The 13,742-nt window shown below is 35.9% G+C and overlaps 1 protein-coding gene across 1 annotated transcript; it reads right to left on the bottom strand.

The window, feature by feature from the left end:
• Positions 1 to 5,136: 5,136 nt before the first annotated feature.
• LOC102411990 (olfactory receptor 5F1-like) lies at positions 5,137 to 6,096 on the bottom strand. The gene has a single exon (XM_006069992.2). It carries the CDS (start codon positions 6,094 to 6,096, stop codon positions 5,137 to 5,139), a length of 960 nt encoding a protein of 319 aa, XP_006070054.2.
• Between the last annotated feature and the right edge of the window lie 7,646 nt (positions 6,097 to 13,742).

The raw sequence follows: 13,742 nt of genomic DNA, 5'->3' as shown, positions 1-13,742 counted from the left end.
CACACCCTCTCATCATACACAAAAATAAACTCAAAATCTATAAAATATTTATTTACTTTATGTTTTACAAAATTTTATCAAATATTCTTACTTTTACAATAAAATTAATTATTTGACTTTATTTTTTACTTTTTCTCTTTTTTTATATTGACTGAGGTTTGCATTCTGCTACATGCTGTTACATTGTTTTATAAAGAGTACATGTATGCTAAGTCACTTTAGTTGTGTCTGACTCTTTGCAACCTCATGGTCTGTAGCCCCCCAAGGCTCCTCTGTCCAAGGAATTCTCCAGGCAAGAATACTGGAGTGGGTAGCCATTCCTTTCTCCAGGGGATCTTCCCAACCCAGGGATGGAATCTGGGTCTCCCACACTGCAGGCAGATATTTTTTACCATCTAACCCACCAGGGAAGCCAATAGGAAATGTGAAGCATATTAACAAGTATACTGCTTTCCAGTGAAATCACACTTGTTGCAGTTTTTGAAAGTAAGACCAAAGAGTTTATTTTATTTTATTTTATTTTTAGACTTTACATAACTGTATTAGTTTTGCCAAATATCAAAATGAATCCACCACAGGTATACATGTGTTCCCCATCCTGAACCCTCCTCCCTCCTCCCTCCCCATTCCATCCCTCTGGGTCGTCCCAGTGCACCAGCCCCAAGCATCCAGTATCGTGCATCGAACCTGGACTGGCAACTCATTTCATACATGATATTTTACATGTTTCAATGCCATTCTCCCAAATCTTCCCACCCTCTCCCTCTCCCACAGAGTCCATAAGACTGTTCTATACATCAGTGTCTCTTTTGCTGTCTCGTATACAGGGTTATTGTTACCATCTTTCTAAATTCCATATATATGCGTTAGTATACTGTATTGGTGTTTTTCTTTCTGGCTTACTTCACTCTGTATAATAGGCTCCAGTTTCATCCACCTCATTAGAACTGATTCAAATGTATTCTTTTAATGGCTGAGTAATACTCCATTGTGTATATGTACCACAGCTTTCTTATCCATTCATCTGCTGATGGACATCTAGGTTTCTTCCATGTCCTGGCTATTATAAACAGTGCTGCGATGAACATTGGGGTACTCGTGTCTCTTTCCCTTCTGGTTTCCTCAGTGTGTATGCCCAGCAGTGGGATTGCTGGATCATAAGGCAGGTCTATTTCCAGTTTTTTAAGGAATCTCCACACTGGTCTCCATAGTGGCTGTACTAGTTTGCATTCCCACCAACAGTGGAAGAGGGTTCCCTTTTCTCCACACCCTCTCCAGCATTTATTACTTGTAGACTTTTGGATCGCAGCCATTCTGACTGGTGTGAAATGGCACCTCATAGTGGTTTTGATTTGCATTTCTCTGATAATGAGTGATGTTGAGCATCTTTTCATGTGTTTGTTAGCCATCTGTATGTCTTCTTTGGAGAAATGTCTATTTAGTTATAAACATATAAACATGAGATCATTGACACAATGGACATGACTTTGAGCAAACTCCAGGAGATAGTGAAAGACAAGGTAGACTGGCGTACTGCAGTCCATGCAGTTGCAAAGAGTTGGACACAACCAAAATAAACCGAGATAAATATAAGTGAATGGAACAGGCAAACTTCTTTATATATTATTAGACTGTAGTTGAATTAAGAAACAAATTCTTTTATGAATGACTCAAAGCCACCCACAGCTTCAGGCTTGCTGTAATGAAAAAAAATATTATTGGAATAAGTGGTATGATAAAAGGAGGAAGACTTGGGTATGCACTCTGCCAAAGAATTGTATTTAGAAAGATTACCCCCATAAATAGAATAAGAAAATATCCTATTTTTTAGCTGAAAACACTGGAGAGACAGCAGCCACACAAAAAACTCCATGGCTTTTCCCTTCCTATCTAAAAGCAGGTCATAATATTTCCCTTTGGAAGGTGTCTACCAGTCCCAGGAGGAGAAGAAAACTCTTATCAGTGGAATCTGGAAGTTAATATCAAAATGAAACTGTAAAATAAATCTATCAAAATACCACTGCTTTGCAACTTAGTGTCCCTTACCCTAGCATCTTTCTTTTTTTTAATATAAATTTATTTATTTTAATTGGAGGTTAATTACTTTACATCTTTCTTTTGTCACACTGCCACAGATTATGATTCTTTTTTAAAAGTTATATATGATTTGGGGCCTAACAACTCCTGCATTCTGTTGGCATGAAGAAAAATGCATAATATAAGAGATATGAGTTTGATGTTTGTGCAGGATCTTACTTATGACTATCCTCAGAGATATTCTCTCAACAACTCTGAGAAGACAGATCTAAAGAGATAAGGGAGGGAGACAGTGTGTGTTTATGATTATACATATATAAATGTATATGATTATATATGTATATGATTTTTGGCTAAAGAATGCATGTAATCAAGCATACATCTTGGTAAAAGTTTACTGCTAGACATAAGGAGCAGATACCACAGTTTATCCATTTAGTGTCTTCTCTATATTAAGGGAAGATGCAAAAATCTGGCTTCCTTAAAATTTTTTCAGAGATATAAATCTAATCATTTTAGTGTTACATTTTTTTCAAAGCACAAAGTGCCTTATATTTGCTCTCAGGGTGCACTGGAGGTCAGCAACAAATGATTTAATCATTGTAAAACTGGATGGGGAGTATAAGTCTTTGACACTTGTTTTCCTTTTGAAGACACTTAAATGCATGTAAAAAAAATTAGAACAAAACATACATGATTTTATCCAGTGTATTTTCCTTTTGTTAGTTCAGTACTTAAGCTTAATCGTAGGACAGAAATGTATAGAACTTTTTATTCCCTGCAGAAGAGTAGTATACAGGAATACTTGTCTAATGACACAAAACATTTCACTGTTATTGTGAGAATTTGCATATTGCTCTCTTATTCTGCTGGCAAAAGAAGGGTTAGAAAAATGTTGAAGTATGGCATACATTTTTCATTTATATGAACCGTGATTGTGACAATAGTTTCCATGAAAGTGTAAGATAAACAAAATAAAAACTAGGCATTCAGAAAAAATAATCTTGTCATTTTAATATATACAGAAAATATGTAAAAATTTAAACTAAGAAAAATTTCAGGCATTAGCATGTACAAGCAATTCATGATTTAATTATATAATCTTGCCATTAAAAATAGATTGTTGAATACTTTGATTGCCTAAAAGAGTGCTGCTAATGATTTAATCTGCATATCAGTCAGCTGGGGATCTTGTTACACTGAATAGTCTTATTCAAGAGGCTGAGGTTAGATTTATATTTCTTAACAGGTTCCCAGGTTACTCTGATACTTCTAGTCTACTAAGTACAGAAAAAGAAGGCCAGCAATAGGCAATCATGTAGAGACCACTTGTCATAAGAAATTTTATAGACTATTAGTCTTTCAGCACTCCTTTCATCCTTTATGTTACTAAACTATACCAAAATTATTAAAAAATGTGAAGCATCTCCATTAACACAAAAAAAGAACATGATAATAGAAACATATTTTATTCCCCATTTTCCACTTTTCTGTTGCTCCAGAATGCGTTAGTACATGCTGAAATGATTATCTGCTTGAATATTTTATAAAAACCTAAGAAATTTGTTTTATCATGTTAGATATTCAATATTTGTATAGTCCAATTCTAAATCTTTCCTTCCATCATGTTACCTTTCTTAATATTTAAAATTATGCATATTGTTCCCCTGTTTATTTAACTTATATGCAGAGTACATCATGAGAAATGATGGACTGGAAGAAACACAAGCTGGAATCAAGATTGCCGGGAGAAATATCAATAACCTCAGATATGCAGATGACACCACCCTTATGGCAGAAAGTGAAGAGGAACTCAAAAGCCTCTTGATGAAAGTCAAAGTGGAGAGTGAAAAAGTTGGCTTAAAGCTCAACATTCAGAAAACGAAGATCATGGCATCCAGTCCCATCACTTCATGGGAAATAGATGGGGAAACATTGGAAACAGTGTCAGACTTTATTTTTCTGGGCTCCAAAATCACTATAGATGGTGACTGCAGCCATGAAATTAAAAGACACTTACTCCTTGGAAGGAAAGTTATGACCAACCTAGAGAGCATATTGAAAAGCAGAGACATTACTTTGCCAACAAAGGTTCGTCTAGTCAAGGCTATGGTTTTTCCTGTGGTCATGTATGGATGTGAGAGTTGGATCGTGAAGAAAGCTGAGCACCGAAGAATTGATGCTTTTGAACTGTGGTGTTGGAGAAGACTCTTGAGAATCCCCTGGACTGCAAGGAGATGCAACCAGTCCATTGTGAAGGAGATCAGCTCTGGGATTTCTTTGGAAGGAATGATGCTAAAGCTGAAACTCCAATACTTTGGCCACCTCATGTGAAGAGTTGACTCATTGGAAAAGAGTCTGATATTGGGAGGGATTGCAGGCAAGAGGAGAAGGGGACGACAGAGGATGAGATGGCTGGATGGCATCACTGACTTGTTGGACGTGAGTCTGAGTGAACTCTGGGAGTTGGTGATGGACAGGAGGCCTGGCGTGCTGTGATTCATGGGGTCGCAAAGAGTCAGACACGACTGAACCACTGATCTGATCTGATCTAAAAATTTAAATTATCTAATATTTTCCTGATATATTTCTAAAGAAATTCTCTATATGTGTTTATATCCATATATAAATAAAAATTCATACTTAAGAAGAGTGTCTGGCTCACTATATTTATTTAACAAATGTTTATTGATCAAACTATTTTAAAGTTCAAAATGATATATTTATGATAGACAATCAACCACATGGAGTAACACTGCCTTAGAAACAATTTTTGGCTTGTATTAATAGTTACTATTAAAGTGTAGATTTTTATAAAATTGGCTGAACAATTGCTTAGAACTAACCAGCTAATTTTCCCACTGTAAGTGCTTGTGAGTAGGAACTTCATGTATTTATCTCCTTATCACTATAGCTTTGCAACGAAGTATTCTTAAACACGAATTACCAAATATCTATTTCAATTGAATTCAAACCAAAATGTGAAGTGCAAAAATATCCATATTAGGTAGCATCAATTTTATAATATAATTTTCAATATTTACCATTTGCATATGTAATGTGGTAATCCATTCTAGCTTTTTCATATTAATTGATCTCTCAAATCTCCTGGATATATCTGGCCAAGAACAATCTTTTTCTTTCTAGAACTTTTCTGAAGGCTTTCTTCACATCTTTGTTTCTTAGGGTGTATACAAGAGGATTTAAAAGTGGGGTGACCACACAGTAGAACACTGAGACTACTTTACCCATGGTAAAGTTGTGCTTGGCTGGAGGGTGAACATAGGCAAAAATAATGGTGCCATAATAGATGGTGACCACAGTGAGGTGGGAGGCGCAGGTGGAGAAAGTTTTCTTCTGAGCCTCTCGAGAAGATAGCTTGATAATTGTGACCACAATGTGTCCATAGGAAGACATAGTGAGAAGAAAAGAACTTAGAATCACAACAGAGGTACATGTGTAACCCAAGGCCTCCACCATGAATGTATCTGAGCAGGAGAGTTGAAAAATTGGTTCTGAGTCACAGAAGAAATGATTGATCTTTTGAGAGCCACAAAAATTTAAATAAGAGACAAGTACAGTAGGTAGAACAGGGGCAATGAAGCCCCCAATCCAAGATCCAGCTGAAAACCATAGGCATACCTGAAGATTCATGAGGAATGAGTATCTTAGAGGGTTGCATATGGCCACATAGCGATCATAGGCCATCACAGCCAACAGGATGCACTCTGTAGCCCCCATAGAGAAAAAAAAGTAGTACTGGGTTATACAACCAGAAACGGAAATGGTAACAACCTGTGAGAGACAAGTGGCCAGCAATTTAGGCACTGTGGCTGTTGTGTACCAGATCTCCAGAAATGACAAATTTCCTAAGAAAATATACATGGGTGTTTGGAGTCTGGAATCCATGAGAACAATGAAGATGATGAGGGTGTTTCCCATGAGAGAGAGCAGATATACAGTAAGAAACATCACAAATAATGCAAGCCTTAGATAGAGAACACCAGAAAATCCCAGAAAAATAAACTCTGTCACTCTTGTTTGATTTGCCACATTCATATCTCATTGTCTCTAATCTGGAATGAAACAACAAAGCCAAAATATGAACAAGAAAGGAATATTATATTTTTACTTCTTTGATGATAATAATGCACCCTTAAGAAAAATTAAAAATTAATGATGGGAAAAACATAATTGGCCTCTTTAATTTGACATGATTTAGTTTAATTGATTTAGGAAATAAATCAGAGACAATAGTCTAATAATCCACTTTACAAATGAAGAAACTAAAGAAGTAAATTATTTTTCTAGTTTTAAGCGGTGGGGCACGTATTGTACTGGGTAGGTTGTTTTAATAAAGCACAGTAGGGATAATATATTAATTATGGCTATTGAAAGATAATAACATTTACCTATCTCTGAGGACTTTATATAGTAAACATTAGAAGAGGGTGAAGAAATTAAAAACATGCAAATCTGAGACCAGTGGTTGGAGGTGGTCAGTCTCAGAATAGAACTCCTGGGCCATGCAAGTGTCCATATGAAGACAAAGTATTGGCTACATTTTTACATTTATGAATGCTGTTACATGCTATCAATTAGGGTTTGGTGGGAGACTGGTAAATGAACAACTCTGTTTCCAGAACACAAAACAAAGAGGGAATTCAACACCTATGGAAAAGCATTTGTTCATATTGTTTTAGGTATTCTAACCTTAGCTTGTTTATTTAAAAAACGATCGCATTCACAAATTCTCATGCATAGTTTAAAAATAGTTTAAAAAATTATTAAATTCACACATTGTTTTGGTGAAAGTTTTCACTTTCATCTCAGGTTCAAACTATTTGTTAACAAAATGAGCCACTCATTATATACAAATAAATAATACAAATATTTATTAGAGAGTTATCTAGCTTACTTTCAACATACTAACATTAAAAGAATGAGAAATAGAGCAGAGCATACATCACCACACCACATTGGGTTTTGACTAACACCCAGACTTAAACAGCTCTGGGAAGTCCTGTGTCGCAGCACATCTGGAGTCCCAATTGGGAAAAGGTCACAGGCAGTGTGTCTGCTACATGGGTGATGCTTCAGAGATTGCCATTCGGGGTTCCGGCTTATAATGCCAGGATACAAGCTGATATCATCATCAATCTGTGGCCAAATTGCAAGCCTGGTTTCACTTTAAAGCTGGTGGTTTTGTCATGTAAAACTTAGAATGTTGCTAAGCCTAGGCTTGGTTTGCCAGGCCCTATCCAGGGGCTCAACAATCTCAAGATTCCTCCCCCATTTTATCTAAGGTGCTGCAAGTCTTGCACTCACAGCAGGCAGTCACTCCCAGTCATTCCTAGTCAGGGCAGTGTCCAGGCAGGTTAGAAGAAAGGTCAGAGGCCTGTTCTGCTTTATCTCTGAAGCCTAAACAAGACTATCTATTTAATTTCCCTAACAACACATCCATTCATCTTTCAATGTCCATAGTGTTTGTTTCCATAAGTTGGCTAAGTTAAAGAACACTTAATATGAGATATATCTAAAGGGGGAAATAGAACAGGCTCTATCTTGAAAGCAGGACTCCATCTTGGGCCAGACTGTGGACTTAGAACTATATGCCCAGTATCTACGGAAACGACATACCAACTGGAAAACGAGGCCCCCAGAAGGAAGAGCTCCAGGGCTCTCCATCTCCTAAAAGAATACCCTAATTATTTGTGTAACCAAATAGAATCATACATTCTATTCTGCTTATTGGGGTATGACTACAAGCCTATTGATAATTGTCCACTGTTAACTACCTAGGCTTAAGGCTTATGAATCATGGGCTAACTTTGATTTATCTTTCTTTTTCCTTTGTTCAGCCTAGTTTCAGGGAATTTTGGGGAGGTGGGTTTGGACACATACGCTTAGGGTATATAAGGTTTTCACAAAAACTGGTTGGGGTCCTTAGCTAAGAGAAGACTCTGCCTTGGGCCCACCAGTGTAATAAACTGCACTCCACTATCTGCATTGTCCTTCTGAGTGAGTTTGTTTCCCAGAATGCATGGCTACAACATATCCACCTAACAAATGTTTAAATATACAATACAGTATTTATGACTATACTTAAACCTTAAATGTTCTTATAATTTTTTTAAAGGAAATCTTGTTTTCAGAGAAACAATGTTTTTCAATAGTTATATTTTTATATACACGTGCTTTAGTACCAAAATACACAGATGATAAAAGCAAATCATGATAAAAAATTGAATACCAATAATAAAAATGTTCTTATATATGTAAAACATATTTTATAATGTTTAAAGAAGTTCTGGTGGTAAAAATACAGATAATATAGGTCACAATGAAAACAGCAGCTGAATGTAACATGGCAGCAATATGGCTCATATCTAGATATTTCTTCATTAAACCTTTATGAACGTTTTGAATCATAAATCTTTTTTTCCCTTTTTTTTAAATTTAAATTTATTTAATTGGAGGCTAATTACTTTACAATATTGCATTGGTTTTGCCATACATCAATATGAATCTGCCACGGGTGTACACATGTTCCCCATCCTGAGCTCCCCTCTCACCTCCCTCCCTATATCATTCCTTTGGGTCATCCCAGTGCACTAGCCCCAAGCATCCTGTATCCTGCATTGAACCTGGACTGGCGATTTGTTTTTTATATGATATTAAACATGTTGTAATGCCATTCTCCCAAATCATCCCACCCTCTCCCTCTCCCACAGAGTCCAAAAGACTGTTCTATACATCTGTGATCTATGTCTCTTTTGCTTTCTCACATACAGGGTTATTGTTACCATCTTTCTAGATTCCATACATATGCATTAGTATACTGTATTGGTGCTTTTCTTTCTGGCTTACTTCACTGTGTATAATTGGCTCCAGTTTCATCCACCTCATTAGAACTGATTCAAATGTATTCTTTTTAATGGCTGAGTAATACTCCATTGTGTATATGTACCACAGCTTTCTTACCCATTCATTTGCTGATGGACATCTAGGTTGCTTCCATGTCCTGGCTATTATAAACAGTGCTGAACACTGGGGTACACGTGTCTCTTTCAATTCTGGTTTCGTCAGTGTGTATGCCCAGCAGTGGGATTGCTGGGTCATAAGACAGTTCTATTTCCAGTTTTTAAAGGAATCTCCACACTGCTCTCCATAGTGATTGAATCATAAATCTTTTTATAGAAATGTGTATAGGGTTTATGCCACAGTATTTATGTTTTCTGTGGTGTACTGTTGATAAAGTACACTTTTTCAAGATTAAAAAAAAAAAAAGCTTTAAGTTAGACCTTGTTAAACGGCTAGGTTAGGTTATTATGGTCAAGGGATAGTTTACGAGTCTTACTAACCTAACCTTCAGTTTTAGTATCCCAAAAAGTTTTAATCTTTATTTGCCATTTTCATCTGATTAACAAAAATAAAATTGTGCTTTTTGCAGGTGTAACACTATTCGAAAGATTTTGAAAAATATGAGTAACAATTGACCTATAATTTATAATTTGAGGAAACCATTTAGAGGAAAGAACTGGGACAGACTTTTAAAAATATATTTGCTGAATTTGATTCTCTGATTCCAGAAGAAAAATATTAAAATATATATTATTCATGTCCAGACCAGGTATCCAAAGTATATCTTATTGCCATTTTCTATATAGTCAAACGGAGAAGGCAATGGCACCCCACTCCAGTACTCTTGCTTGGAAAATCCCATGAATGGAGGAGCCTGGGGGGCTACAGTCCATGGGGTCGCTAAGAGTCAGACACAACTGAGCGACTTTACTTTCCCTTTTCACTTTCATGCATTGGAGAAGGAAAAGGCAACCCACTCCAGTATTCTTGCCTGGAGAATCCCAGGGACAGGGGAGCCTCGTGGGCTGCCGTCTCTGGGGTCGCACAGAGTTGGACACGACTGAAGCGACTTAGCAGCAGCATATAGTCAATGGCATGGTACTTAGTCATGCTAAAAGATATCAATCGCTATTTCTCCTAGCATTATTATCACTATTCTTCTAGTACTAACAAGAAAAGAAAAACCATTTGGAAAGAATATAAATAGAGTTTTGACAAGAGAATCAGATCAATGCCATACCCCAAAGCAAATACTTTTTCTTTTTCTGAAAGATATCACAGTTATTTTAGTCTGCCTTTAGAAAAACAGGGTTATACACTCTCCAGCTATGTATAATCTTAGCAAAAAATTGATATAGAAAAATACAATTTTATTTAGCATTTTTATAAAATTAAATATTTAAATATAAGGAGAAATATATTATTTATTTAAAATTTTCATTGATAAGATACATGCTAAATGAATTTCTGAGGTTGATTATTGTCTCAGATTACAGAAATAATGAAATTGCAAAAGCACTGCTATGTTACTCTCTAGACAAGTGAGAAATAACACAGATTATATCTTGCCAGGTATACTCACATCCAATATTTTGCTTGATTATTTTTCAGGAATGGAATAGTATTAATTATATATTCTTCAAATGTTCCTTTTCAACATAGCTATGAACTAGAGGACACTATATTCAATTATTTCATAAGGGAAATAAGCAAAGGGATCTCCTCCCTGCTGTCATTCGACATGGCACATCCCTATGCTTTAGATAAATGCAAAATTCCCTTTGTGTTTTTCTCCCCTCAGTTTATTTTTCCCTGTGGCAGGATGTAGGGAAAGGCATGGTCAGAGATTCCCCTGTGAGAAGTATTTCGACTTCATCAATCTTAAGCCTTGGAGATATGTCTTCTATCTTGGGAAATTCACAACTATCTTCTGAGGACTTTCCCAGGGTTAAGGTCAGAGTACTCTGCCCTAGGGGCAAAAGGAGGAACAAAGCAATTGTGGTGGCATAACTCCACAGAAACTGAAGAAGTAATCTCCTAAGTGGCTTCATTAACTGTCACTATCCTTCAAAATATAATTTCAGAATTGTGTCTCTTGATATTTCAGCCACTGCAGAAAATCAGTTCAGTTCAGTTGTTCAGTCGTATCCGACTCTGCAACCCCACGGACTGCCGCAAGCCCATACCATAGAAGATACTATTCTCTAATATGAATAGTAAAAACTGGGTTGGCATTGAGAACTCTTTATTTCCAATAGAAAATTACACAACCAGTGAAACAAACAAAAACAGCAACAACACTGACTAACTTTTTCTATAGCAGATAACTAAAAAGCCTTTATTGGCTGCTTTTGAATAACAATGCTGACCAGTATAATAGGTATAAATATCATGTCATTTTTCAGAGGTTTATATTACAGAAGTTTTCTGTGTGTTTTTTTTTCTTCATTGTTTTTTTTTTTCTAATTGTTGAATTCAAATAGATTTTGTTCAAATTATTAGCTAAATACAAAATACAGGGATTTAAAGCAAGCACATGTATTGACCACACATAATTTTTTTAAGTAAAAAAATAAATTAGAATGTTACTTAAACAAATGTTCTACTGCTGCTGCTGCTAAGTCACTTCAGTCATGTCTGACTCTGATGACCCCATGGACAGCAGCCCAACAGGCTCCTCTGGTCACAGGATTCTCTAGGCAAGAATACTGGAGTGGGTTGCCATTGCCTTCTCATAATGTTCTACTAGAGCTTTCAAAAATTAATAGAAAAACAGAAAGCCCTGGAAACTGGGAAAAGATAATCTCTGAGTTATCATGTTATAATAGGATGATATCTAATGTTTTAAAAAAATGATAAAGCATACAAAGCAGAAAAAAAAAAAAACCCTAAAGGAAAAAAATATTCAGGTAACATTAGTAGCAAAGTCCAGTATTTGAAGTACCTACTGAGATAGGGTTGCAAAGAGTTGGACACAACTGAAATGACTTAGCACACACACTGAGATTTTAAAAGAACTGCCTAAAACTATGTTAAAATTGCTAAATCAAGCTCTGGGAAAAATAAAGGAAATCTGTAAAATAAAAGATAAATATGAAAAAGGATGAAAAATTAGGAAAGTGAATCAAAAAATTATAGATTTGAACAGAATGACTAAATGAAAAATTTAGCAGAACAATTAAAGAGCAGGTTTGAGTAAGTACAGTAGCAGAACATGAAGATAGGCAAATTTTTATTGAACCTGAAAAACAGAATTAAATAAAAATTTAGAAGAATAATTGGAGCTTAAGAAAACTCAGGAATACTATCTAGTGGACCAGATTATACTTTATATGTATCTAATAAAGATAAAAGACAGAGAAAATGGCAAAATAAATAAATACATACTTGGGAAAAAAGGACATAATTTTTCATATTTGATGAAATACATGAATCTAAAAACACAAGAAATTTAGGTATTTGAGCAAGATACAATCAAAGAGATTCACAAGACACATTTTAATCAAGTGCAGAAAGACAAAGACTGATTCCAGAAAGCAACAAGTGAGAAGTGAATTCTCATGTACAGGGATTCTCTGTAAGATTAACAATCAAATTTTCATAAGAATTAATGGAGGCTGGAAGGCAATTAAATAAGTTTTTTAAATGCTGAAAGAGAAAATCTGTCAAACTAGAATTTCATATCCTGTAATACTGGCTTTAAAAATGAGGAAGAAATTAAGACATCCTAAATAAATAAAAGTTGAGAGATTTTATAACCACTAAACTTGTTACATGAAAAGCCAAAGTGAATTTTCTAATTGAACTGAAAGGAAACTGGGCAATAAATAAGGACATTGTAGAGAAATTTTAAAAATATAAAAAATGTCAGATACCTGTGCACATGAATAAAAGAAACATGACCACTACCAAGGGAACATTTCATGCAAAGATGGGCTCGATAAAGGACTGAAATGGGATGAACCTAACAGAAGCAGAAGATATTAAGAAGAGATGGCAAGAATACACAGAAGAATTGTACAAAAAAGATCTTCCTGACCAAGATAATCACGATGGTGTGATCACTCACCTAGAGCCAGACATCCTGGAATGTGAAGTCAAGTGGGCCTTAGAAAGCATCACTATGAACAAAGCTAGTGGAGGTGATGGAATTCCAGTTGAGCTCTTTCAAATCCTGAAAGATGATGCTGTGAAAGAGCTGCACTCAATATGCCAGCAAATTTGGAAAACTCAGCAGTGGCCACAGGACTGGAAAAGGTCAGTTTTCATTTGAATCCCAAAGAAACGCAATGCCAAAGAATGCTCAAACGATCGCACAATTGCACTCATCTCACACGCTAGTAAAGTAATGCTTAAAATTGTCCAAGCCAGGCTTCAACAATACATGAACCGTGAACTTCCAGATGTTCAAGCTGGTTTTAGAAAAAGCAGAGGAACCAGACATCAAATTGCCAGCAACTGCTGGATCATGGAAAAAGCAAGAGAGTTCCAGAGAAACATCTACTTCTGCTTTATTGACTATGCCAAAGCCTTTGACTGTGTGGATCACAGTAAACTGTGGAAAATTCTGAAAGAGATGAGAATACCAGACCACCTGACCTGCCTCTTGAGAAACATATATACAGGTCAGGAAGCAACAGTTAGAACTGGACATGGAACAACAGACTGGTTTCAAAAAGGAAAAGGAGTACGTCAAGGCTGTATATTGTCACCCTGCTTATTTAACTTCTATGCAGAGTACATCATGAGAAACGCTGGACTGGAAGAAGCACAAGCTGGAATCAAGATTGCTGGGAGAAATATCAATAACCTCAGATATGCAGATGACACCACCCTTGTGG

The sequence above is a fragment of the Bubalus bubalis genome, chromosome 9, assembly GCF_019923935.1.
Source record: "Bubalus bubalis isolate 160015118507 breed Murrah chromosome 9, NDDB_SH_1, whole genome shotgun sequence".
NCBI classification, from domain to species: Eukaryota; Metazoa; Chordata; class Mammalia; order Artiodactyla; family Bovidae; genus Bubalus; species Bubalus bubalis.
Note: the sequence above shows the minus strand (reverse complement) of the source record. Positions and strands in the feature narration are given on the sequence as shown.

Excerpts from the sequence above, each read along its gene's own strand:
- LOC102411990 (XM_006069992.2), bottom strand. The coding sequence starts at position 6,096 with ATGAATGTGGCAAATCAAACAAGAGTGACAGAGTTTATTTTTCTGGGA.